The sequence below is a fragment of the Polypterus senegalus genome, chromosome 12 (assembly GCF_016835505.1).
Source record: "Polypterus senegalus isolate Bchr_013 chromosome 12, ASM1683550v1, whole genome shotgun sequence".
Classification (NCBI taxonomy): Eukaryota; Metazoa; Chordata; class Cladistia; order Polypteriformes; family Polypteridae; genus Polypterus; species Polypterus senegalus.
Window position 1 is genome coordinate 163,660,518 of NC_053165.1, and position 27,878 is coordinate 163,688,395.

The 27,878-nt window shown below is 40.4% G+C and overlaps 1 protein-coding gene across 1 annotated transcript; it reads right to left on the minus strand.

Annotated features, from left to right (window-relative positions):
• Positions 1–482: 482 nt before the first annotated feature.
• On the minus strand, positions 483–27,757 carry LOC120541042 (B-cell receptor CD22-like). The gene is made up of 9 exons (XM_039772305.1): positions 27,693–27,757; positions 26,470–26,527; positions 20,178–20,549; positions 17,861–18,223; positions 16,061–16,285; positions 15,100–15,357; positions 10,267–10,354; positions 4,979–5,024; positions 483–1,491 (listed from the first exon to the last, which is right to left on the minus strand). The coding sequence occupies exons 2-9, from the start codon at positions 26,510–26,512 to the stop codon at positions 1,378–1,380; spliced, it is 1,509 nt and encodes a 502-aa protein (XP_039628239.1). The 5' UTR covers positions 26,513–26,527; positions 27,693–27,757; the 3' UTR covers positions 483–1,377.
• Between the last annotated feature and the right edge of the window lie 121 nt (positions 27,758–27,878).

The window sequence follows — 27,878 nt, forward strand, 5'->3', positions numbered from 1 at the left end:
ATGGTAAAACAGGAGCCATGAGAGAAGAAGATATGAAGGTGAGGATCTTCAGCAGGTTTATATGTATTTTAGTGGTGATTTTGGGAAATTTTCAACATTTAGGAGCTTAAAAAATACATTTATTATTTCCTCTTTAGCTTTTGCCTTGACGATGCCATGCTCTGCCTTCACATTCAAGGTTACTTCATTGTCGTGCTGTGTGTACCGGAAATCCATTTAAATAGCAGTCAAGATCACCATTTGAATGTTTCCAAGATGGATGCTCTTTATTACAACAAACACCTGAGGGATTCCATCATATGGACAGCTCTGTTTAATATAGAAGTCTGAGTACGACTGGTAAGAGCATTTAGTTTATAAAGTCAGGATAACTAGCAGAAAACAATTAAGAATATATTAGTTTGCACCAATCAACATGCAGATAAATAGTATAATCCATAAAACACCCAACATCTTCATTGATCTAACAGTAACAAAAATAATTAGATAGATTAAAAGTCTTTGGCAAACATTTCATCATTAAACAGGAACTCCTTATGTGTAATGCTACAGTTAAAAAGTTAATGTCATTTTATCGCATCATCTCCATCGTTAATACGCTGTAAAGAAGTAGTACAGAGTGCCTTAGTGACACAGGAGAGGTGCCCTCAGAAACACACTGAAATGTGTCGAGATGTTTGTGTCCATCGATGGTGCATCTGATGTGGTTATTGAAGAGTCAGACTGAAAGGACAGACTTTTTGTGGTGGTTTGTGTCCTATTAGAGTGCCTGTTCATGAAAAAGAGCAAATGAAGAGACACAAACAGCACAGCTGCTCTGTTTGTCCATCGACTCCAGTGTGTGTTAAATATGCGATGAACAGAAATGGAGCTGAGCTTCAATTTACAGCTTTAGGATCTTTCAGTTACACGCAAATATGAGTAGAGATGTCACAATATATCACACAGTCAGAAAATGCTAGGACTTTCAAATCAGAATTTGGTTTAATTTACCTGATGACACTGCGTTTAGCACTGTTGTTCAGCAGATTTATCTTCCAAGCTTTGAAACCCATGCTTGAGTGTTGTCTCTGTGGAGTTTGCACATTCTCCTGTTACTGTTTTTGATTTGCTCTCAGTACTCGAGTTTTGATTCTCCATCTCAAACATGTTCTGGTCACTCTAAGATGGCCTCTTGTGAGTCTGAGTGAGTGAGTGAGTGAGTGAGACCTGTGATGGGCCAACACACCATCCAGGGTTGGCTCCTGGTTGTGCCTGGGGATACTGGGATTGTCTCCTGAAACCCTGGATCCTTGAACACTGAATCTGAGAATAGGATGTTATCTTTTCCTTAATTGATGTTTTATTATATTTCTACCTTCTTAAAACTAAAGTTATTTATAAGACAGTATTTGATCGTTTCTTTGGTATGATTGTGTCATAATCTGATGAGACTGCTGTCAGGTCCAGAGATGCATAAGTTTGATCTTCAAAGCTGTTCACACCTTCAGTCTGTAGTGAGAAAAGAAGCAAACAAGTAAAAGTTGAAAAAATCACAACACATTGCATCATTTCCTTTCCATAATTATAACTGCATTTTTGCCTTCAACATCATTTTGCCCTCCAGCCTGGTGCTAAAGCTCACATTCCTTGGTCTGAGTAAATCCATCTTTGGCTGGGTGTTTAACCTTCCTGACTAATGGACCCCAATCAGTGAGGACTGACAAAAATATCTCCTCTCAACATCAGGGTCTCACAAGGCTGCTGCCTCAGCCCATTGCTGTACAGCCTATTCGCCTAGGACTGTGTAGCAAAAGATGAGGACAACAGCATCATCAAGTTCATGAACAGCATCACTGTGAATGTTCTCATCAATGACAATGAACAAAATGAATGGAGCAAAATATGTTGATTATATTGTATAGATAAAACTTTAACTTCATTTAACTAATCTGTTAATAATTAAACATGTGAGGACACGGTTCCGCAGCGCTAAGTAGTTCACAGATTGATCCTACCTTGTGCTGTATTCTTACTGGGGCTGACGCAACACTGGAAGGATAGACGGATAGAATAATTAAACACGTACTACAAAGATAGTCCAATGTTCCTTAAAAGTTTTCAAGAATCGTCGTTGTAAGCTTACAGATGGCTTAACGTCTATTACTGAGCTGATTGTGTTTGGAGAAAGAAAAGTAAGGACAGGAATTGGAGGTTAGTATGTTTGAAAGAGACAGGACTGCTACAATAATTTCATCGAAGGTTGCGCACAATCACGCACCGTGTTCCCCAGTTTAATAACATGCTTTAACTCCTATTATCATGAAAAAGATATCACATATACATATCAGTATTTTAATTATTCAGAGAGCTGTAATATCGATAGACAGATAGATAGAAATGAGTGTAATGGATTCTGTGTCCTGACAGAGAAAGATAAAGCAGAAGCACGTAGTGATTCACACACATAGAGCACATCGAAGATCAAATACAAAACAAAGCATTTAACGTGCTACTTAATTACGATGTGATTTGAGAAACTGGTTAATTAAACGATTTTAAGATGAAGTTTATGATGTTCTACTTTAATGACAAAATAAACTACGTAATTAAAGTGGAAATTTCGAGATTGAAGTTGACATTTCATGCTTTTTTCCTACTGTGTGCCTTCTTTTTCTCTGTACCCTAATATGCTTTCATATGACACTCAGATGGTGGGCTACGACTCGCCTTTTCACAGCGACTTTGATATGTGACAACGTCTTTTTTATTTCGGGTACTCTGCGAATTTGTGAACTTGAGCTTTCGAGTTTCTCCAACACGTTATGTCAGTCGATCGGCTTCCTTTTGTTGTTTATATCACTGTTTAAACCAACAAATAGTACGTTTTTCTTTGCCTCCACTTGGTATTCGCTGAAATTCTTATATTTTCCCCTTGTCTTCACAGAACGCTGAGCGTAACGGCTATTTATATTGATATGCATATTCAAAGAGGTGTAACTCTGGGAGGAATTGGGGTGAGACAGAAGACGCGTGCACGTGCATTAGTTTTCACGCTGACCGGGATTTATGTCACGGAAGAACGTGGAAGTTGGCGAATGCACAGATTCCTGCATCTGGATTTTTCTGTGCCTAAGCACAATTTCGGCTTTTGTGCTTACGCCATGTTATAGTGTGAATTCTACGCACGGCGTTATACATGAGGCCCCAGATTCAGTTACAAAAAAAAAAACCCTAGAGGTGTGGGAATTTTAATACTCATAACTATTCCCTTTGTAGTGCCAGACGTAATATCTGACCCTGAAGGGCTATATGTCATGGCGATGGGCAATCTGTTTAATACTAATGTGATTTTGATAAATACCTATGCACCTTAAGTGAATGATAGAGATTTCATCCAAAATATATTTGTATCTATTCCTAATGTGAACGCTCATAAAATTATAGTTGCTGGGGATTTTAATTGTATTTTAAATCCAGACCTGGGTAGATATATTAGTTACAGTGGTGGTAACATCTAATACTGCGAAATGCGTTATGGATCATAACTCATCAGACCCATGGAGGTTTTTAAATTCTAACCTTAGAGTTAAGATTTTTCTCACAAGTATGTCATTGCTACTCAAGAATTGATTATTTCCTCATAGACAATATTTTTTTTGCCCTTTATCAAATCTTGCAAGTACAACATTATTGTTATCTCTGACTATGTCCCTCTGATAATGGAGCTTAAATCACTGTGCTCGACACACTCATCTCGTAGCTGGCATCTGAACCCCATCTTTAGCTGATGAGAACTTCACAGAAGTCATATCCAGAAAATTGATTATTTTTAAAAGACAAATACGTTCTCTGTGGTCTCAGCAGGAATACTCTGAAGGCATTTTTAAAGGAACAGATTATTTCATATGTTACACACAAAAATAACCTGTAAACCAAGAAGGTATCTGCGTTATTCAGCAAAATTGCCAGAATAGATCTAGAATACACCAGGGGTCTCATGTATAACTACATGCGTAGAATTTGCACTAAAACATGGCATACGGAGAAAAGTCGAAATGTGCATACGCACAACAAAATTCAGATGAACAAAACTTTTGCTACATAAATCCTGGTCAGGGTGAAATGTAACGCTTGTGCACACGCCTGCTGCCCCTCCCAGACTCCTCCCAGAATTATGCCTCTTTGAATATGCAAATTAATATAAATATTCCCTTAAGTTCAGCATTCTGTGAAAAGACAATGGCAAAAGCAAGGGAAAAAAGAAAAATTTCAGTGAATGCCATGTGGAAGAATGGATAAACATACTATTTGTTGGTTTAAGCAGTTGAAAAAACAACAAAAAGATGTCGATTGAAAGTTCAAGTTCAGAAAGTCGCACAGAGCCTGAAATAAATAAGAAGTGGTCCGATACATAAGTCGTAGCCCACCGTCTGAGTGTCCTATGGAAACGTATTAGGGTACCGAGTAAGAAAAAAAAATAGGGACACAGTGGAAAAAAAAGCTTGAAATGTCAATGTCTGAATAGGTGAAATCGGAACTCTAATGGGAGCACACTTTCTTTTTTCTGCTATATTATAGTTTGGTAAGATAAAATAACATTCTAATTGGGAAGCAGACATGGATATGAAACTTGAAATGAGGGACTAATGTGAGGCAGAGAGAGAAAAACAACCTGAAATATCAGATCTTCTGCCGACCTTCTGCTTTGTGTGTAGACATACTGGACATTTCAGTGAGCGACTTTAGAGGTCTGACGATAAATGTTGTAAAATAATAAGTCCACGCACATATGTGATCCCCCTCTGTGTTTTCAAGCTCACTTGATTTCCTTCTGGTTCATTAAACAGTCAGGAGAATTTAGCATGAGATAGGCACCACCAGAGGATGGGTACCAGTCCATGGACCCTTAAATTGTAAGGAGCCAAATGTTTAAAATGCAGCTTGCATGTCATCCCCATGTTTGTGCAGGTCAAAGGCAATAAATATAAGCCCTTACCATTTTTCCGACTCCATTTTGCTGATTTGTCTTCTGGGCTCTTTTCCTGTCAAACAAAATGAAGGGCAGTGAAGGTTTAGTAAGTTACAGCAGACACTGTAAGAGCTGCTTGATGTGATAAGGAGTGGGGGTCCACCACAATCAAGCCAGCTCATCAATGACCCACTGAATGACCAGCAGCCAGTCAGTCCTTTCTCCTTTCATGAAAGTTTTCAAGCAGACGCTGCTCACTATACTACGTCGTTATGTAAAGCACAGTTAATTTTTCCACAAAATACAGAGAGAAAAGAGATTTGTAAGGCTTTATGAAAGGTCACTTTGACTCCTCTGTGAATCTGAAAGCAAAAATAAAAAATGTGTTTAAAAACTGAAGAAATGTCTGTATTTCACACTTGACACAATAGTTGATAAGTATAAACTTCAGAAGCAATTTGACCAGATTCTCCAATTTTAAACTAACTTAAAGTTACTTGTGGGAGGACAAAGAGGAAACACAAATGTGACAACCTGTGGTGGTCTGCTGGAGACAAGCAAGATGAAAACAGGAAGGTGAGCATATGGTGTATGAGCTTAATGTAGTGGGGCCAAAAGACCAGGGGCCTCATGTATAAGCGGTGCGTATGCACAGAAATGTTGCGTACAAACGTTTCCACGCTCAAATCGCGATGTAAAAAACCTAAACTTGGTGTAAAGCCACACACATTTCCACAGTAGCTCATACCCTGGCGTATGCAAGTTCTCCGCTTGGTTTTGCAAACTGGTGGCACCCAGCGTCAAAGCAGTGCTTTTGTTCCTGCGTGGTTACCCTTTCTTTTTTAGATCAACATCCATGATGTGGCTTTATAAATAAACTGAAATTAACTGCATATTGTTTATTAGTTTAATGCATCTGATTGTAATTACCCTGTAACAATATAATGGTCCAGGTGATAGCCAAAGTATTCCAAATACCATAGCTGTTTTAACGTTGTTACTCTCACTTCTCCTTCTTCTTCTTCTTTCAGCTGCTCCCGTTAGGGTTTGCCACAGCAGATCATCTTTTTCCATGTTACTCTCACTGCATCACTCGGAGTATTTATATCACTGTATCTGAGAGTGGAATCACAGCTCTACAGCAGCTGATCAGAAAGAGAATTATCGGGATACAGCATCAAGCACACGCTGCCTCAGCCATGCTGTTGATTGAACTTCCCACATAAGTCAAACATATCAGAGCCTTTCCTGTACGGACCTCGCGGTTCCCAAACAGTTTCATCCCAAGAACTCTAAACTCACTCAATCAGTCAATCAAGTGCTTCTTGTAGAACTTCCTGGACTTATAAGTACAATCACCTCACTGTAAACTTGCGATACAGTTATAATATGACACAACCTGAGCCACCTTTTAAGGCACGTATTTACGTATGATGATGATATCATTTTTAAGATGAAATGCAGCAAAATATGTTTATTATATTATACAGATAACTTCATTTAAATAATCTATATTGTTAAAGATTAAACATGTGAGGACACGGTGTCGCAGCGCTAGTGAGGAGCTGGTGCTCCGTTCACAGATTGTTCCTGCCTCGCGCTGTATTCTTGTCTGTGCTGGCATGACAAGGAAAGGATAGACGGAGAGAATAATTAAACACGTACTATGAAGATATTTCAATGTTCCTTAAAAGTTTTGAAGAATCGGCGTTCTAAGCTTACAGAGGACTTAACGTCTATTACAGAGCTGATTGTGTGGAGACTGGGTAGTTGGGGATAGAAAAGGAAGGGCAGGAATTGAAAGTTATTACGTTGAGACAGAGAGACAGAATTTCTGTAATAAAGTATTAAGTCGAAGGTCACGCATGGTGCAGCAGGCATCCTGCGTGAGACATGAACAATCACTGTGCCACTGTGTCCCTATGTTTAATAACACGCTTTAACTCCTATCATCATGAATATGATATCACGTATACATCTCAGTATTTTAATTATTCAGAGAGCTGTGATATCACAAATGTAATGGATTCTGTGTCCTGTCAGAGGAAGAGTAAGCCGGTTTAAGAAGCAAGTAGTGATTTACAGACATAGAGCACATAGAAGATCTAATACAAAACAAAGCATTTATTGTGCTACTTTAATTACGATGGGATTTGAGAAACTGGTTAATTAAACAATTTTAAGATGAAGTTTATGATGTTCTACTTTAATGACAAAATAAACTACGTGATTAAAGTGGAAATGTCGAGATTGAAGTTGACATTTCGTGCTTTTTCCTCACTGTGTGCCTATTTTATTTTCTCTGTACCCTATGAAGCTTTCATATGACACTCAGACTCGCCTTTTCATGGCAACTTTGATATCTGACAACTTCTTTTTTATTACGGGCACTGTGCGACTTTGTGAACTTGAGCTTTCGAGTTTCTCCGACACGCTATTTCACTCGACCAACTTCCTTTTGTTGTTTATTCCACTGTTTAAACCAACAAATAGTCATTTTTTTCTTTGCCTCCACTTGGTATTCGCTAAAATTCTTCTTTTTCTCCCCTCCCCCCGCTTTTGCCATTGCCTTTTCACAGAACTCTGAGCTTAAGGGCTATTTATATTGATTTGCATATTCAAAGAGGCGTAATTCTGGGAGGAGTTGGGGTGAGGCAGCAGACGTGTGTACGTCCGTTACTTTTCACGCTGACCGGGATTTATGTAGCGGAAGAACATGGAAGTTGGCGTTCGCACAGATTTATGCATCTGGATTTTTTTGTGCATAGGAACATTTGCGCTTTTGTGCTTCCGTCATGTTATAGTGTGAGTTCTACGCACAGCGTTATACATGAGGCCCCAGGATGTAAGCCCATGGACGGTCAGGACTGAGCATACTGGCCATCAAAGTCAGACTCTGTTCATGAGTTCACCTTTAGTGTGCCAGGCTTTCAGACACTGAACAGCTGGCCTGAGGTTAGGATGAGTTTTATTAAACTGGCGAGATTTAAGAGGAGATGCCACACATCAAGGAGATGTTGAAGTGTCATTATTCAGTACTTTGAGGAATATGCCCAATTATAAGCCATACAAAGTGACATTAAATACTCTTGTATTCCTTATGTCTCAATGATTAGAACATTAGAAGGATTTAGATGACTTAGGCTAAGGATCTGTGCTGGTATCCGTAAGGTTGTCGGTTCGAATCCCCATTACAGCCAAAAGAGATCCTACTCTGCTGGGCCCTTGAGCAAGACCCTTAACCTGCACTTACTCCAGGGGTTCTGTACAATGGCTGACCCTGTGCTCTGACCCCAAGGGGTATGCAAAAACTAAGCAATTCCTAGCACAAGATATTGTTAAAGGCAAAATAAAGAACAACAGAAGGATTTAGACAAGGACAGGCCATTCAACCCAACAAAACTTGCCAGTCCTGTCCACTTCATTTCTCCAAAATAACATCAAGTCCAGTTTTGAACATCCCTAAAGTCCTACTGTCCACTACGCTACTTGGTTCTCTATGTGAAGAAAAGCGTCCTAATATTTGTGCAGAACTTACTGTTTTCTGTGTTCTCGTTACCTTACACTTCAAGGAGCGCTGTTCAAATCCTGGACCAGACTGTGTCAAGGTTCTATGTGTGCCTTCTCTGGTCACTCAGTTATGCCCTCATATACAGAAAAAATGTGTGTGTGGCACAGTGTGAGTGAGTGTGCTTTGCTACGGACTGGCATCAGTTTGTGTCCTGCCCTAGTGCCCACTGCTGCAATGCGACTCACCTCCACCCTGTGAAAAAGTGCATTCAGAGAAGGGATTGGTGGACTCTTTATTATGATTGATCCAGGCCAGTGCTTCCCAAACTCAGTCCTGGGGACCCCCTGTGGATGCAGGTTTTTGTTCCCAGCAGATTCCTAATCAGTGACAACACCCGATAACACTGCTCTCATTTAATTAGCGGGTATTTTTTTCTTTTATTTTACATTCATAAAAGCACAGCAGCATGATTTTTTCATTTATAAGACATTTAGAAATACAGTGTAACCTCGATTCACGAACATCTCGGAATACGTACAAATCGGTTTACGACCAAAAAGTTCACCAAACTCTGTTCACGACCACACACTCGATATACGAACAAGCCAGTTTCCCTTTCGGTTTGTGTGCGCCGATGATTTTCGCACGTGTTCAGTATCTCCCTGTACAACGAGCGAGCGAGAGAGAAAGCGATCAAGAGAAAGCACGACACACACACACACACACATACGCAACACACACGTGTGAGAGAGCGAGAGAGACGGCTGGACGCATAAGGCTTGTTTTTAAAGAGACAGATCTGAGAATTGTTTTAACCTCGTTGTATTTAATGATGACTTTTTTCTATTGGATTTTAACCTCCACTTCACTTCTGTTTACAGCGATCGGTTCATAGTGTGCATTGTTGCAATGTTACTTTTCTTGGTGATTTATTAAATTACGGATTTTTCAAATGTTCATTTTTTTCCCTGTGCTTAAAACTCATTAAAAAAGTGTTTTTAGCGAGTGGTTCGTAGCGCTACAGTGCAAACTCTTGCAGTGTTAGTTTTCTCTGTCTCAGTGTTATTCAGTGTTTTTACATTTAGTTTACTATTAGAGTGTGCATTCTATGGTATAATTAACTATATTTGTGCTTAAAAGTCTTTAAGAAAAATATATTTACATACAGTTCGTACGGTCTGGAACGGATTAATTGTATTTACATACAATCCTGTGGGGGAAATTACTTCGGTTCACGACCAAATCGGTTTACAACCAGAGTTTTGGAACAAATTATGGTCGTGAACCGAGGTTCACTCTATTTCTGCTCTTGCCAGAGATTTAAATGCTTAAATCTCTTTTGTTGATTTCATTCTACAGTATTTTGCCCTTTCTCTGTGCAGTTTCCCCCCTTTGTTGTGTCTTATTAATGACAATTAAACATGAGCAGAGCAGACACCCAGGCAAACAACACAGAATAATTAAAGGCTGAAAAAAGAAACCAAACTGCAAGAGCTGCTTTCATGATGAAGTAAACAAGTGAATAAACGTTACAAACTCTCCAGCTCTGAGTTCAGTCTACTAAGTCCCTGAACGCTCCTTAATGTTATGTCGGTTGTATATTTTCTAACTTTTTTATATTTGCTCCAACTTCTTACTGCCCTCTTGTGTCTATTTAAATAAAGAACACATCTTAAGGTAAGTGTAAATCAATGAAGCTAATTTGACAAGGCAAATCAATTTCCCAGTACACATTTAAATTAGTTATCCATTTTATTTAGTAACTGTTAATAGTAACTGTAAATTTAACCAAAGAACACCTTACCGTAGGAAGATGAAAACTTGCAAAGCACATGCTGATAGAATAACAACACTCAGTGAGCCATATAAGACATAATTCATGAGCATGATCTCTGGAAAAGAAAAAGAGAAATCAAATGACCCTTTGGCTCTTCTATTAGTTACACACGTCACAATTCACATTTAAAATAGGAAATTAAATGATTCAAATTTAAATTGTAACACATCACTAAATGGAGTTTTTCTGTCAATGCATACAGGAACATGCAGGGTAAGGGTGGCTACAATGTATTAAGCTCCTCCCCTTTGCCCTCATTGGCCCAAATGTCCATTTTTCTTGTAGAATGTGTCACACACGTGTGCTTGGGGAGCAGCCTCATGACTCACTGCACTGCAGAAAGGAAGATTGACGCCTCTCCCACTCTGACGTCACTTCCAGGGCCAGACAACCTGGACCCACCTCTTCCTCCCAGAATTCCACATAAGGGGAAATTACACCATCTTAGATAGACCAGTCTGAGAATTGATGAAGCCTCACCATTGCGTTGTACTGCACATTTTCTTTTATATTTTTTGTGTTCTCCAATATATGGGGTTTGCCTTCGTGTGCCCCAGACCCTTTTTCTTGAGCCGTTTGCCTTTTCACATGTGTTAAAGCCCAGCCAATCAGTTCACTTCATCTTTCTATTCATAAGAACTGAAATCACTTCATTTTTTTTTCTTTGTCTGGCACTTCCTGACTCACCAGACCAAGAAAATTCCCACATATGATAAATTTTTGGACTCAACCTGATGTCTAGTAATGCAAAATGTCAACCCTGCATCCATTTTTGGCCTTCTAGACCCAAAAAACTTCTGGGGCCTCATGTATAAACGGTGCGTACGCACAGAAATGTTGCGTAAGAACTTTTCCACTTTCAAATCGCGATGTATAAAACCTACACTTGGCGTAAAGCCACGCACTTTTCCACGGTACCTCATGCCTTGTCGATGCAAGTTCTCCGCTCGGTTTTGCAGACTGGCGGCACCCAGCGTCAAAGCAATGGTACTGTTCTTGTGTGATTACTCATTATTTTCATGACGCGGCTTTATAAATACACAGAAACTAACCGCATATTGTTTATTAGTGTAACACATCTGATTGTAATTAACTTGTAACAATATAATGGTCCAGGGAACAGCCATAGTATTCCAAATACCATAACTGCTCTCACTTCTCCTTCTTCTTCTTCTTCTTCTTCTTTCAGCTCCTCCCGTTAGGAGTTGCCACAGCGGATCATCTTTTTCCATATTACTCTCACTGCACGACTCGGAGTATTTATATCACTGTATCTGAGTGTGAATCACAGCAGCAGCTGATCGGAAAGAGAATTATCGGTATACAGCTTCAAGGACACGCTGTCTCAGCCACTGCAAAACGTTTTAAAGCCTTTCCTGTACGGACCTCGCGGTTCAGAAACAGTTTAATCCCAAGAACTTTAAATGCACTCAATTAATTGCAACTTGTAGAACGGTTTGTACTTATAAGTACAATCACCCCACTGTAAACTTGCACTACAGTTATAATATCTCACAACCTGGGCCACTTTATAAAGCGCGTATTTACATATGATGACGATATCATTTTTAAGGTGAAATGCAGCAAAATATGTTTGTTAAATTATACACATAAAACTTTAACTTCATTTAAATAATCTATATTCTTCACTGGGAGTGTCGTGAAGGATAGAATAATTAAACATGTACTACGAAGATATTTCAATGTTCTTTAAACGTTTTGAAGAATCGGCGCTAAGCTTACAGATGGCTTAACGTCTATTACAGAGCTGATTGTGTGGCGATCGGTTACTTGGGGAAAGAAAAGCAAGGACTGCAGTGACGGCTACGCCAATATATATTGAATATAAAACAGAAAGAGAAAATAACAACACAGCTAAAAGCGCGACAAATTTTGACAAAAGATAAATGCTTGTCATGAGCACGAGGCTCATGAAACACATGTTTAATAACGTGCTTTAGCTCCTATCATCATGAAAATGACATCACGTATACATCTCAGTATTTTAGTTATTCAGAGAACTGTAATATCACGAATGTAATGGACTCTGTGTCTAGTTGGAGGAAGTGAGCCGGTTTAAGAAGCAAGTAGTGATTCACACACACAGAGCACATAGAAGATCAAATACAAAACAAAGCATTTAACGTGCTACTTTAATTACAATGTGATTTGAGAAACTGGTTAATTAAACGATTTTAAGATGAAGTTTATAATGTTCTACTAAATGACAAAATAAACTACGTGATTAAAGTGGAAAATTCGAGATTAAAGTTGACATTTCGTGCTTTTTCCCCACCGTGTGCCTTTTTTCTCTGTACCCTAATAATCTTTCATATGACACTCAGACAGTGGGCTTACAACTCTTCTTTTCACGGCGACTTTGATATGTGACTTCTTTTTTATTTCCGGCACTGTGCGATTTTGTGAATGTGAGCTTTCAAGTTTCTCCAACACGCTATGTCACTCGATCAGCTTCCTTTTGTTGATTATACCACGGTTTATTTGAACAAATTGTATGTTTTTCCTTTGCCTCCACTTGGTATTCGCTGAAATTCTTATATTTTCCCCGTGCTTTTCCCATTGTCTTTTCACAGAAGGCTGCGCTTAAGGGCGATTTATATTGATTTGCATATTCAAATAGGCGTAATTCTGGGAGGATTTGGGGCGTTACATAATGCGCGTGCACGAGCGTTAGTTTTCACGCTGATCGGGATTTATGTAACGGAAGAACGTGGAAGTTGATGCGCACAGATTCCTGCATCTGGATTTTTCTGTGCGTAAGCACATTTCGGCTTTTGTGCTTACGCCATGTTATAGTGCGAGTTCTACACACGGCGTTATACATGAGGCCCCTGATCTTTAGGCCACCTTTGTACCATATTTTGATAAAGAGTAAACAAATAGGTGTCTTCAGCAAAAATGATCAGAAGGACCAGTTAACATGTGCAGGCCAAATCAACTGACCACAAGGGTCCACCCCCTGTTGGTGTATGAAGGCTCAAAGTTTACTTTTTTTGAAAATTCAGAAAAATGGGGATCAGTAATGTGAACACATTGTTTTATGCTATTTTGAGGTCATTTATCGTGAATTTGAACTTTTAACACTAGAATTACCAGAGCCTACGAAAAAACTTGTAGATCTGTCCCACCTTAAATCGCTTCTCACCGCTCCATCAGCGTCTTTTGTCCTTTAAATGTGTCGATAAGCAGCAAGCAGTCTGCTATCACATCCCCCAGCAGCGCACAATTTTCTCAGCTCAAGTCTGTTTACCTGCGTGTCAGTTGCTTGGAGTTGTGTAGAGTGAGAAGTCAAGCAAAATAAACCTTTTATAAATACTATATCGTTATTTGGAACTCATGCATTTCATGTTTGTTCGGTGTCTACAACGATCTATGTAAACACATCGTTAAAACAGAAATGTTTTTCATGTTTTAGTAATAATTGACAAAATATAGACATGAAGTGTATAATGTGTGAAGCCTGAAGTTCAAATATCAAAGAAACACTTTCACAAAAGGTACAAATATAACAGAACAAGTGCGATTTTATTCAAGAATATAACTGCAGAAAAAGAACACGCGTTAGGGTGCGACATTGACACGCTTTTACTACGACTGCTTCGATGGCGCAATGGTATCAACTGTTGACTAGTAATCAAAACTTCATGGGTTTGATCGCCAGCGAGTCCGTTTTGAGAAGTGAACTGCTCGTATTCTTACTATTTTAGAATAAAAACATACATTTGATTTCAGTCTGTAACAGCTGGTGTAAATGTATGATACTTGTAAAGGTTAGCTTTGGTTTTTTATTATTCAGTTTCATTCTCTCAGTCACGTTCACGATCCTACCCTACCCTAATTCCGACACTGCTGTTTTCACATAAAGATGCGCTATACTTGTGACTTTAGTACGAGATTACTAACATCGTGTCAGGTTATGCAACTCAGGCAAGTGATAGGAGAAGGACAAATTTTGAGAAAATATGGAGGTTATGATGAAAATGAGAGGAAGGTCAGTGAAATGGTGGGGATGCAGGGAGTTGAGTTGGCAAAGGTGGATGAGTTTAAGTACTTGGGATCAACAGTACAGAGTAACAGGGATTGTGGAAGCGAAGTGAAAAAGAGAGTGCAGGCAGGGTGGAGTGGGTGGAGAAGAGGGTCAGAAGTGATTTGTGACAGACGGGTGTCAGCAGGAGAGATTGTGTTGGTTCGGACATGTGCAGAGGAGAGAGGCTGAGTATAATGAGAGAAGGGTGCTAAGGATAGAGCTGCCAGGCAAGAGAAGAAGAGGAAGACCTAAGAGGAGGTTTATGGATGTGGTGAGAGAGGACATGCAGGTGATGGGTATGACAGAGCAAGATGACAAGGACAGGGAGATATGGAACAAGATGATCTGCTTTGGTGACCCTAACGAGAGCAGCCGAAAGAAGAAGAAGACTGAAATACCCCATTCATTGTTGGAGCAGATTTGAAATTTCATGGCTGAGAGGGAATGAAGGAATACATGGAGGTTGTGGTTATGGAGAAGGAAACATTAATGATTCAGACCTTCAGAAAAAAGCATTAGATGGGGATCAAGCTATAGCCAAAGCTTTTTACAGGAGCACCTAATTATATACAAAAATCTTGTCATCAAGAGTCCGAGAGATGACTTTATGACGATGGTTGTAACTTTTATGTCTGATTTGTCAAGACACCATGTCTTTCCACGTCAATCTGAAAAGTCAAAGTGCCTGAAGGAATCCTGTGCAAAGTCAGGGACAAGAAGAAGTTAGATTGGTAAATATGGAGGATGCTTACCGTTTATCATCAGGTTGACAGCTGCAGACTTTGACATCCCATAGATGTTGATGGCTTCACAGTGATAAGATCCGGTGTGACTCCTGTTAAACTCATTGATGTGCAGTTGTTCTCCTGATCCGACTTGACTGATGTTCTCCTTGACCCAAGTATAGTTGCTGGATGGGTTTGCCAAGGCTGTGCAGTTTAAAGTCACCGATGTCCCTACTTCTATATAAGAAGAGGGCTGTCCTGTGATGACCACATTTTTGGGGGCATCTAAAACACAGAATGTTATTGAGGGGTAAAGTTGAACAGCAGACAATGTTTAAAACGGTTTTATTTGACTTCTGTTTTTATGACATTTCTTTTCTGACTGGTCATAAAGCAGATGAGACAGCATCATGTCAGGTAGCACATTGACTCACACCAGCCAGGCCCCAATTTAATATCCATGTGGTGGGCCTTGTGCATGGACTGTATCTGTTCCCCCTGTGCTCCTTCCTCAATTTTAACGGAGTAATCCCTCAATGTTCTCTTCTAAGCTCTGATCCATCATTCAGGTTTGATTCCTAACATGTGCTGTCCACTGCCAGGATGAACGTCACCTCCCAAAGAGCACAAAGCAGGAATAGAAAATTGAAGGACAGACCACAGATAAAGACAAGCAGCTCTGCCTTGACCTGGGACTTTAACTTCTAAATATCAAGGTAACCTCATCCATATCTTATTAAATTATCTATTCAAAACTGAAAGCAAGGTGGAATATCTGCATCATGTCTTGTCTAACTCACTCACTTTTTTGTCTTATGAAGGAAAAATTCTAAATGTGCGTGTTTTCTTTTTTTAATCTATACTTCTTCATGTCTTTGCCTGATTCATTTTCAACATCATCAGAGATTTTCAGATTTTGGTTGCATCTTTGATTCCTCTTTCACTTTACACACCTCATGATGTTAAAAACACTCCAAAAACCACTTACACTCCACATTCAGTTGAACTTCTGGGGAAGCAATGTGTCCGACGCGACAGGAGTAACTGCCGTGATCCTCATGGGAGGCCCTCTGAATTTTAAGTTCCTCAGTGGCTTCATCTAAATGTCGTCCATTTCTGAACCAGGCGATGGTGAGACTGCAGTTCATTCTACACCTCAGGGTTACCGTGTCATTTTCTTTTACCGTTTCCGCTGTTGCTTCAACATTTAGACCTTTAGAAAATAAAAAGAACAAAAACAAACTGATGGTACAGGTTAGCTACAGTTGGCACATCCTTCATGAACCCAGGACCATCGATAGTCATAAAATGAAATGTTCTGTAACAATATAATGGTGTAGAGAATGGCTGAACTATTCCAAATATCACAGCTGCCTTTTTCGTTGTTACTCTCAGTGCACCACTCAGAGTATTTTAACTTGTTCATTGTATTTGTGTGTGCCATCACAGCTGCTCAGGCTGTGTCAAGAGCACAGAGGATTATCGGGATACAGCAGAGGCTTCCAACTTCCAGCGACCGGAAGACATTTCCTTAGGAAAGCCACCAGCATCTTCATGGATTCATGGATTCCAGTCAGCCATGCAACAGTCTGTCTGAATTTCTCCCAGTTTTTATGTGAGTTGTGTGCAGTTAGAATACTACAATGTATACTTGATATAATTTTAATGACAAAATGCATTAAAGTATGTATATTACATTTTTTCAGTTAATTTGTTCACTTCTTTTAAATAATGCATACTGTTAATACTTAAACATGTGCAGGTGTGGTGGTGCAGCAGTAGCAATGCCAGCGCCCCATCCAGGGATTGCTCCTGCCTTGCGCTGGATGCTTGCTGGGACTGGTTCAGTCCTTTATGGATAGATGGATGGCATTACGAAACATTTATAACAAATGTATTTTCAATGTTCTTTAAAAGTTTTGAAGAACAGGCATTCTAAGCCAACAGCTGGTTTTTCATTTATTACAGATGCTTATTGTGTGGTGATTGGACACGTGGAGAAATTAAACAGGAGAGGAATTGGCGGTTGATGTGTTTGACAGACACTGTACTGCTGTAATAAATTATTCCATCCAGGGTCGTGTGTGTCACAGGAAACATTGTGGGCCAGGCAGGAGCACCTCATCATTACTGCTCTGCCACTGTGCCCCCATGTTTAACACATGCTTTAATGCATTTCTTCATGAAAATTTTATCAAGTATACATCTTAAAATGTAATATCGTAATACACTTCCGTACGACACTCAGACACTTGCCTTTTCACGTTTTTTTTTTTGACATCTGACCACTTAATTTTTGAAATTCTTTTTTATACATACTTTTGCTATTGTCTTTTAACAAAACCCCAAACAGAAGGGGCTAATTATATTGATTTGCTAATTCAAATAGGTACAGTTCTGGGAGGAGTCAGGGTGGAGCTGTAGCCGCATGCACGTGCGTTAAAATTCACTTTGATTAAGATTTATAAAGGGGAAGTGCGTGGAACTTTGCTTACACACAGTTTTATGCATCTTATTTTGTGCATACGCACATTTCTGTTTTTGTTGTGTTTTAGTATGAATTCCATGCACGCCATTATACATTAGTCCCCACTTGTGGAGACAATCTGAGGATACACAGAGTCACATGTCACACTAATTCATACCAGTCAGCAGTTAATGTAATAAGAGCTCTTTAGGAATAAAACCAGAAAAAAATAAGCATGGAAAACATGGCGACTCCACACAGATGTGCTCTTAACCACAGTGTCACCTTCAGTACAATCCACACATGCATTTCTAAACCCACCTGTGATGGTCACATTGACTCCCGACACTACTGCCCATAAACTTTCTCTTTCAAATTTATACTTGTAGTAGCCGCTCTCCTCTCTTTGCACATCGCTGATCTCTACAGAGCAAGTTTTCTTGTTTCTATTCCCCAAGAACTGAACTCGGTTTCTGTGTGTGCTGGACACATGACTCTTATCTGTATGATATACAAGGGTTTCCCCATCATTTTCTATCTTGTTTTTGTCTGGACCATAAGTCCACATTTCTTTTTCAATCGTCATGCATTCTGGAAGCCATAATGTACAGTTCATCCTCACAGTTGATCGTTCGACTGCACAGATCGTGTTTGGGTCATATTTGGCTTGCCATTCACTCACATCTGCAAAACACAAAAACAGACATAATATAAAGTCTGAGTTCACAATGTTAAGACACAAATCAAGACACTCCTGTTACTCTTCACACAAGTTTCAGTAAATTAGTAGCATTCAGGGGCGGCACGGTGGCGCAGTGGTAGCGCTGCTGCCTCTCAGTTAGGAGACCCGGGTTCGCTTCCCGGGTCCTCCCTGCGTGGAGTTTGCATGTTCTCCCGTGTCTGCGTGGGTTTCCTCCGGGCGCTCCGGTTTCCTCCCACAGTCCAAAGACATGCAGGTTAGGTGGATTGGCGATTCTAAATTGGCCCGTTTGTGTGCGTCCTGCGGTGGGTTGGCACCCTGCCCAGGATTCGTTCCTGCCTTATGCCCTGTGTTGGCTGGGATTGGCTCCAGCAGACCCCCGTGACCCTGTATTCGGATTCAGCGGGTTAGAAAATGGATGGTTGGATAGTAGCATTCACAAATGTAACAAATATGGGAAATAAGATATAAAATGGCTCATTGGCAGTGAGAGTGAGAGAACGGTCATCTAGGTATGGTTAATTGTCCGCCGCTCTAATTACTAAGCGTCACTCTGATGCTTCTTCTTCCTCACTTGTCTCTTCACTGTCATGACCTCCATTCAACTCCAATGTCCATCTGTCATTTTCATAGCTGGATTTCGGTGGGCTGCTTATGGTGATCTTGATTGTTTAAACTTTGCTTTTGCCCACAAATCAGAACACCAAAAGCCCTCCACCGTTATAATTCTGTTCGTTGTTCGTCCATGTGCACAATAAACGTTACAATTACTCAGTTTATTAATTCCATTCTACTATATGTTTTATTTATTTATTTTTTAACCTTTTTCTTTCAGATTCAGAATACAGAAGAACCCATAATTACAAATGGTGCATTTCTTAACCAGGAGAAAACTGCTGTTGGGACAAAATCCATTCTACATCTCATGGTTACTGCATCATTTTTTGCTGTTTTTTTCAATCAGATCTAAAAATCAAGGTGTTATGGGTTAGCCCTCATGTTTTTGTTTGCTCGTGTTTTGTTTCAATCAGCTTAGTGATCACAGTCAATGGTGTCACACACGTGCGAGTAGGAGGAGGCTGAGTGGACCAAGTGAAGGTGATTACCTGCCAGGCCAGGGGGTGGCAGGGTGCACTAAACCTACTTCTGTTATCTCTACAGGTCAGATACGATAAACACCACCTGATTTATCATCAACAACATCACTTCCGGTTCCGGCGCCATGAATGATGTCACTTCTGGTTTTGGTGACACAAAAGACGTCACATCCGGTTCCGGCCACAGATGATGTCACATTTCGGTTTTGGCCTTTAAAGCAGCCATCATAACACTGCTTCATCAGTTGAGTTTTTGAACTCAATGAGAACACATCTCATCTTATTTCTTTACCCTTTCGCAGCCAAGAACAACATACGGGTGGCTGCCCCAAACCTTTACAGTGGATAGAAAAACAAGAATGAGAGAAATAGGATACATTGTCAAGTCCCGTGCACTTTATGGTCACAGTGAGGTGAGCAAACAAACAGACTGTCGTGACATGACAACTAAAACACGTCCTACTGTCAATCTGATGGTTTGGTAAATCTGACAGCAGGACGTTTATCATGTCCATGGCTTTTACATACTGCACAAAGAGTCACAGTGAGTTACTGGATAGGTGGACAAAATCCTCTCCACTGAACAGACAATTTAGTGATACTTATAGGGCTAACGTATTAAAGAGTAATGGCCTGAAACCATACTGATGTGTTTAATCAGGAGACCGTCAGGCATCATCAGTTGTAAGACGAGGGCGACTACTGGGGGTGGAGGACGTCCATCTTAGGACACACACATTCAGTCATACAAGCCAGCAGAACAGCAAACACACTGAGCTCCTAAGGCTGTTAACCTCTGTGCCATCTTTAATAAAATCAGCTCAAGCACTTCTTATCTCACCTGTGACTGTCACGTTGACGCCTGGCACTCCAGTCGCGTGGCCTTGTTCACCAGCTCCCTCCAGTCTAAACTTGTAGTAGCCGCTGTCCTGTTTACTTACATTGCTGATTGCTACAGAGCAAGTCTTTTTGTTTTTGTCCCCAGAGAACTTCACTCTGTCTTTGTGACTGGTGGACACTTCCTTTGCGTCTGTATGATACACGGTTGTTTCTCCATCACGACTTGACTTGTTCTCATCAGGACCATAAAACCACATTTCTTTTTCAATGGTAACACCTTCTGGGTGGCTGTATGAACACTTTATTGTCAAAGTTGATCTTTCCTTTGTGCAGATCTTCTTTGTCTCATAAGAAACTCTCCAGTCACTCAAATCTGTAACACATAAAAGTGAGCAAAATGTCAAGTCTGCGATTTTAGTTGACTTCAGACTTATAAAACACAGAAAAAAATGTCCCTTTTCCTCTACATATATGCTTCAATAATTTAATAATAGGCTTTATTTATATGGCTTATGTTATAAGCAATCAATGTTTATGTGAGCTCTAGTGGGAAGTCAAGTAAAATGGCCCCTGTTATTGGCTAACTAAAAAGATTACAATATGCAAGCATTCGAGGCAACTCAGGTCCCTTCTTCAGGCGAGACGTAATACAGAGGCTGGTGTTCCCTGTGTTTATACACACCAGGACAGATACAGCATTGTGAGACATCTTAAATGTAAAAAATGAACAGGCCACTCCAGGCTAATTCATTAAGCAAGAGAGGAGAACAATGTATGGTTAAGTTCTTTGGATAAGATGACTGTCCAACAAAGTCTTTTGAAGTTTCTGATGAGTCTTTCAATATTCTTAGCCTGAAGAGGTCTATTCATTTTTTACATATACACCTTTTATACAAACCGCCAACAAAAGAAGCGTGCTATGTACTTCCACAATAAAGGAAACTGTAAATACGCAAATATTAAAATAAAATTGGTTGGTATGCAAAGCAAGCAACTGAAGGCACCGTACCATATGTTTCACATTAAAGAAACCAAAGTATGAAATGGAATGGAATTGCATTTGAGCGATCAATCATTCACAATTGAATGAAATTTATCATCGTGGTGTGATGATGGCTGACTACTGACTGACTACAGTATGTGAGCTGCACTCATACCGGAAAATAAAACAGAACTGGGGTTTGATAAGCAGTTGTCACCACAGTTCTGGACAACTTATAACTGCTGTGTGGTCTTTTGGGGAAGGGAACAACAAACAGTAAACTTGAGTAGTTGAAACATGATGAGAGACAATCATGGACCAGCTTCTCAGCACCTTGTATCGACAGAGATAAGTCTGGACGTGACTATGAGATGATAAACAGAAGCCTTGCAGACCAAAGTAATATGGCTTTGAATAGAGAGACACAGGAGATAGTGGGTCAAGCACAGTCCATTGATTGGTGAATCAGGAGAGAACAAGGAAGCAGCTGGCCATTAGCAGCAACTTGTGAAATACCAGACTTTCTTATTTCACTTTTGCTTTGCCTTGATTTAGCTGCATTTAGCTCATCCATAAATTTGGTGTCCAGAGGTAACATAAAATTCATGCTAGTAGACATCTGGATATGGACTTGTGAGTCACCAGTAAAACAGCGAAAAGCTTTAAAATGTTACACAAGGGTGTTAGATAAAGAGTAGAACTACGCCAACGACTGACCATGGAGAACTCAACAAGAAATAAGGAAAGGTTCCTTACTAATATTTTCCCAATGGTGACATGTTCTTTGTGTCTGACCACTCCAGCTCATTTCCAGATTGAAATGTCTCTAAACACATGAACCCACACCTTCTTCCATGCCCATGACATGCCTTCTTTTTTGGTTAAAGCTGCTTTGCCTTTTCTTCTCACTTTTACCACCAGTGTCCTCAACACATCCTACCAGCCAAAAGATGGCTGTTGTTACACCTGTCCTCATAAAACCTGGACTTGTCCCTGAGGATTTTAAAAACTACAGACCAATTTGAAACCTTCCTTTTCTTAGTAAAATCGTGGAATGTGCTGTTGGCGGCCATTTGAGAGACCATCATGCCTCTAATGACCTGTTTGAGGAATTTCAGTCTGGTTTTAGGGCCAATCACAGTACGGAGATGTATCTCGTTAGCTCCCTGGGAATGAGTTCTTTTGTAATTGTGGCGTGTTACATAACCTGAATCTTATTGATACAGCGGTAAGAAGTCGCATAGGAGAAATCACTTAGCTTTCTTTAATGAAGTCTTTCGCTGTATAACAAATGAAGGAAGCCAATGGCAAGAACCCAATTCGGGAGTGGGGGCCTGATGTGTAGAGTCTGCTGTTTTTGCCATGCAGTGGAAGGATTTTCAGGATCAGATGACGTTATCTCCCATCCGTCTGTCGGCTTCAAAGGTGTGCCAGGCAATGTGCCAAGGCTTTATACTCTTTCTTCATGTACAGACCCCCACTTAGGTGAACCATGCCATTCCAAACAAGGCAAAAGAGGAGACAGTTTCATGCTGAATTTGACAGACAAAAATAGCATGCAATGGTCGTCAGTCTGACTGCCCGTTTCACAGCTGTCTCCATCTGTCTTGTTTTATATTGTTTGCCAGCCGTTCTATGTGGTGGACTCCTGTGTGCTAAATCTGGCTCTGTGTGTGCATGTGAGTAGAAAAAGGCAGATTTCTAAGATAGATTTGCACAGAACACAGTGACATATTAAATTTATACTCTTATTACAGGAGACGGCACTCATCAGGGTGACTAATGATCTCCTAATCACAGCAGATTGTGGTCTTTTAACACTAATGATCTTTTTACACCTTATTGCTCCTTTTGATACGGTCCATCGTGAATTTTTTTTTGTTTCAACTTGAGAAGGAGTTAAGTATTGCTGGAAAAGCTCTTGCATGGCTTAAATTACATTTTAAAGACCATCGGTATTTTGTTTCTGTCGGTAGGTTTAGGTCTAACCCGTCTTCCTTGTTCCAGGATGTCCCTCAGAGATCAGTTCTTAGCACTCAGCTTTTTATCATCTATATGCTTCCTCTTGGTGCCATTATTTGATGGTTTAGTCTACGGTTTCACTGTTACGCCGATCAAACACAGATTTATCAACACACACAGGACTTACACAAACATGACCTCCTCCTGTATCATTAGCCTCTTTGGCTGACATCAAACACTATTGTCTGAAATCTTTCTCAGACTAAATAGTGAAAAATGGAGTCTTTCATTTGTGCATCTCCAGGCACTTTAAAGAAAATAGACAATTCCTCACTAAAAAATCCTTAGCTTTATTGCATCCTTGTCTACACTGGTTAAAACACTTGGTGTTATCCTTGATCCTACACTCTCCTGTGATCCTCATATTAATAATAATACCACCTTAAGCAGATTTCAAGGCTGCGTCCATTGCTGTCTGATACTACAACTGAGACGCTTATTCCTACTTTTGTCACCTCGCGACTTGACTATTGCAGCACAGTCCTGTTTGGTATCCCCGCTTCACAAAATATGTGTACAGTCATCCCTCACCTATCGCTGGGGTTACGTTCCAGAACCGCCCGGCGAAAGGTGAAAATCCGCAAAGTAAAAACCATATGTTTCTATGGTTATTTTTAGATATTTTAAGCCCTTATAAACTCTCCCACACTCTTATAAACATTTCCCGCACAGTTATACAGCACAAACCCTTTGTATTCTCTTAGATATTAGGTAAGATTTGTTAAAATTATGTATGTAAACACACTGTTTATATACAGTAAAACCTCAATATTATAGATAAGATATCGAGCGTCTCCGATATCACATATGTTACATGTTATGTTACAGCCATTACGATAGACAGGCCACCAGCAATAAATACATGCAATGCAAGAAAATGCACAAGTTAACTCTTTTAACACGTTGATGCTGAATGAGTGAGACGAGACTTCCTGGTTAATGCAGCAGAATTGAATTTGGCGCTCTGTCTCTGAGCCAATCAGCACACAGGAACTTAACTGCGTGCTCTGATTGGGTAGCTTCTCAGCCATCCGCCAATAGCGTCCCTTGTATGAAATCAGCTGGGCAAACCAACTGAGGAAGCATGTACCAGAAGTAAAAAGACCCATTGTCCAAGCGAAAAATCCGTGTTATATTTTTACATAGGCTTACATATAAAATCCGCAGTAGTGTTAAGCCACGAAAGTCGAAGCGCGATATAGCGAGGGATTACTGTATGTATACAATATGTGAATTCAGCAGCTAGAGTGGTTACCCTCTTAAAACCCTGGGAGCAGATCAATCCTACATGTCTAAAATTATATTGGCTACTTGTGCCCTTCCATATTTGATATAAACCTCTCCTTTTAGTTTTTAAGGCACTCGGTGGTCTAGCTCCACCTTACTTGTCTTCTTTAATCTGTCCATATAATTCACCACATTCACTTCGTTCTTCTATTCGTCCTTGCTATTAACCATTCCATTATGCAGATTGCGCACTATGGGCAGCAGGGCTTTCAGGGTATCAGGGCTACAGCTATGGAAGGCCGTGCCTTCGGAGTTCCCTGCATGTACCTCGTTTTTTGTTTTTAAATCTAGACTTTTTATTATGGCCTTTTGTTGTTCCTAGCTTTGTACATTGGATTGTTTGATTTTATGTGTATTGTTGTACAATGGCCTTGGGTACCTTGAGAGGTGCTTATTATTATTTTTAACACATAACCCCAGTTGGCAGGCACCTTCTGTTCTTCCAAGCAGGCGTTATGTCCTGGTAAGGAAACAACACCCACAACAGCCCCTATGACATTCCATCTTCGTCCTTCCATTGTATCTTCCCATTCCAGTTCTGGATGTCACTCCATCTCTGTCCTCCCGTTATGGCCTCCCTATTGAGCAAGGAGCCATCATCCATCCAGGTCGTGATGCCAATCTATCCAGTACTGTATATTACTCACACCCATAAAACCACCCAAAAGTGAATTTGGGAGAATTTCACAATTCTCTTTTGCAAAATCATAAGAAAAAATTCATTTTAGTATCGGTCAGAACTAAATGCACATGAAAACTTTCCTCTTTACTCATTACTATTAGCCACCTAATCTGATTGGATGGACAGAATACTCTCATCTTGTTTGCTACACAAAGATGGACCATTGAGCAGCCTGACGACTGATCTGAATGTGGTCCAGAGCTGAGCCTCCTGCCCAACATTTCCCCCTTTTTAGTTTCCGAAATGGAAAAACTCCTCGTGCTGTGGACGACCAGCGGGCACACCAGCCAACCGACCCAACTCAGACTGGCAGACACCAATAGTGTCCAGCTCACACATTTTATACCACTGGTGGAGAATTTTTCCTTGCTCCCCACTACACAGCATAGTCCCACAAAGCACAGTCCTTCTTCCTTCTCTCTTTCCTCCCCTCTTCCCCCAGCAAGCTTCATCCACCTCCTCCCGAGTCTGGCTCCTAGAATGGAGTGAGGTGGCCCCTTTTATACGGCACCCAGAAGTGTCCCAGGTGCTCCCAAATCCTCTTCCAGCAGCACTTCCAGGTGTGGCAGAAGTGCTGCAGTACAGGGCTCAGAAACTGTCCAGGAGGGTCCACAGGGACCAGAAGGGTTGAAGCTCCAAACACGCGGCCCCACTGTGAGCCAGGGGGGTTGCCCTATCGTGTTCTGGGGGGAGGTATTGCCCTGAATATGCCCTCTCTCCTGTGCTGCAGACTCGTAAGATAAACAAAGAGCTCCAAGCAAAATGGAATGGATGGGCTGAATGTTGTCGCCTTGTTTGAAACACGAAGATGGACCGTTTAGCAGGCTAAGTGTTACAGAGGGCCCACTTCTGGCCCGTTACTTCCTCATGGAAGTTGAGCTCTTTTTGGAAAGTTTGAACTGTTTTGTTTGCAAAACATCAGTTTGAAGAAAATGAACCAAAAAGTTGAGCAAAAAGCAAAAAGTTGACTGCAAGAGAGACAAGTAACACAAGTGAGCGTCACAAGTGTGAGGAGCTGAGCTGTGCAGAAATATCTCAACTTTACTTCTTCTTTATGGCAACAGCCATTTTAAAAAGGTCAAAAAGACACAAGAGGGCAAAATATAACTAGCTAAAGATTATTAAGAAGGTTATTATGATAGACTGGGGGGGCATCTTCATGTCACACAAATAGCCAGGATGGTACAAAGAAGAAAAAAAGGGGCACATGAAAAATGAAAAAAAAACTTAAAATTGAACAGCCATAAAACTACAAGATGAGCAAACATTAGAAGAATAAACTGGAGGTCTTAAAATGAAGTGGAGTTTGTTGGCTCTTACCAGCTACGGAGGAAACAGCGGCGACAAAGATCAAGAGGAGCATGTTGTGTGGTGACACCTGAAATAAAAAATAACATGAAGGGTCTCAGATGAGTTTCAAGATCATGCAGGGCACAGAAGATGAGAGTTGAAAGATGAGCTTCTTCAAGCAGTTTGTGGGTGTTACGGTGATTAGCGCTAAAACCTCACAGACACAGGAACTCAACTCTAGCTCCATCACACTTTCCCAGAGTTTTCTCCCAGGTTCTCCCACACTTCCCCAGAATTTTCTTCTTAGGACCAGGCCTAGTCCCCATTGTACCTGATTCCGTCATCATAGGCATTTGCTCCTTGTGATCCCGTCAAGGACAAAAGGAGGCTCAGAAAATAAGAGCAGATCCTGAGGACACTTTCTAGTCTAACACTCAGTGTAAAATTAGGGAAAGTAGGCCTGTGGAAAAATGTGAACAAGAACAAGTAATGAATGTGTTGATGGAGAAGAGAGCAGAGCTGACCAGGGAGATGGCCAAGAATCAAGAGAATTCATTTGTCTTCAAAAAAACATCAAAATGGAGGAGACATCTGCTGAAGAGGAGGAAGAAGATCCTGCCACACACTCAACAGAGGGACAGCAGAGGTGGGCAGAAAACTGGGTGACACAAAATTCTGAAAGCAAACATCAAGAATCACAAACCTATGGGACACACCACATGCACAGGCTTCTGGGTGCAACAAACAGGAGACTTATGGGTTCAAAGACAACTGAATAGTTAGATTAAATGAAAGTCTGTTTTAAATGGAAAAGGTGCCAAAAACAAGTCATGTTAGTAACGGGGACAAATCAGGAACCAACACAGGACGGGACGCTGGTCCAGCGCAGGACATGTTCACCCACATCAAGACAACTTACAGTTAGAAATCAACATCATCTGCACTTGACTGAGATGTGGGACACACAGAGAGATGGACACAAGAAGAACACCCAAAGTGGACAATTTGAACCCAAGTCAGTAGATCAGTAAAGTCACAACACAAACTATTGTACTGTCATGACTTCCTAATGGGATTTCTTTACAAATAATAGAAAATGTTTATGTTTTTTCTATTAATAAAATGAATTAGTCTACCATTACTAATTATTAATTTTTTCTAAAGTTCTACATTAATTCTTTTCACTTTATTGCATGCTTTTAAAATGTAAAATTGCATTCTATCATGTGTATAAATCTGAAACTCTAAATTACCTTTTCCTCCACGTTTAGTGATTCTGCATGCCAAGTCAGCTCGTCTTGTAATGAACGTCGTCTTGAAGCAGAGGTTCAAGTCTGAAGGTCCTCCGCGTCAAGAAGCTGTCTTTTAATATTTTAATGTGTGATTAAAGACTTCCCCTTACTGGCACCTAAAATTTCGAGAAGTTTCTATTTAAGTGA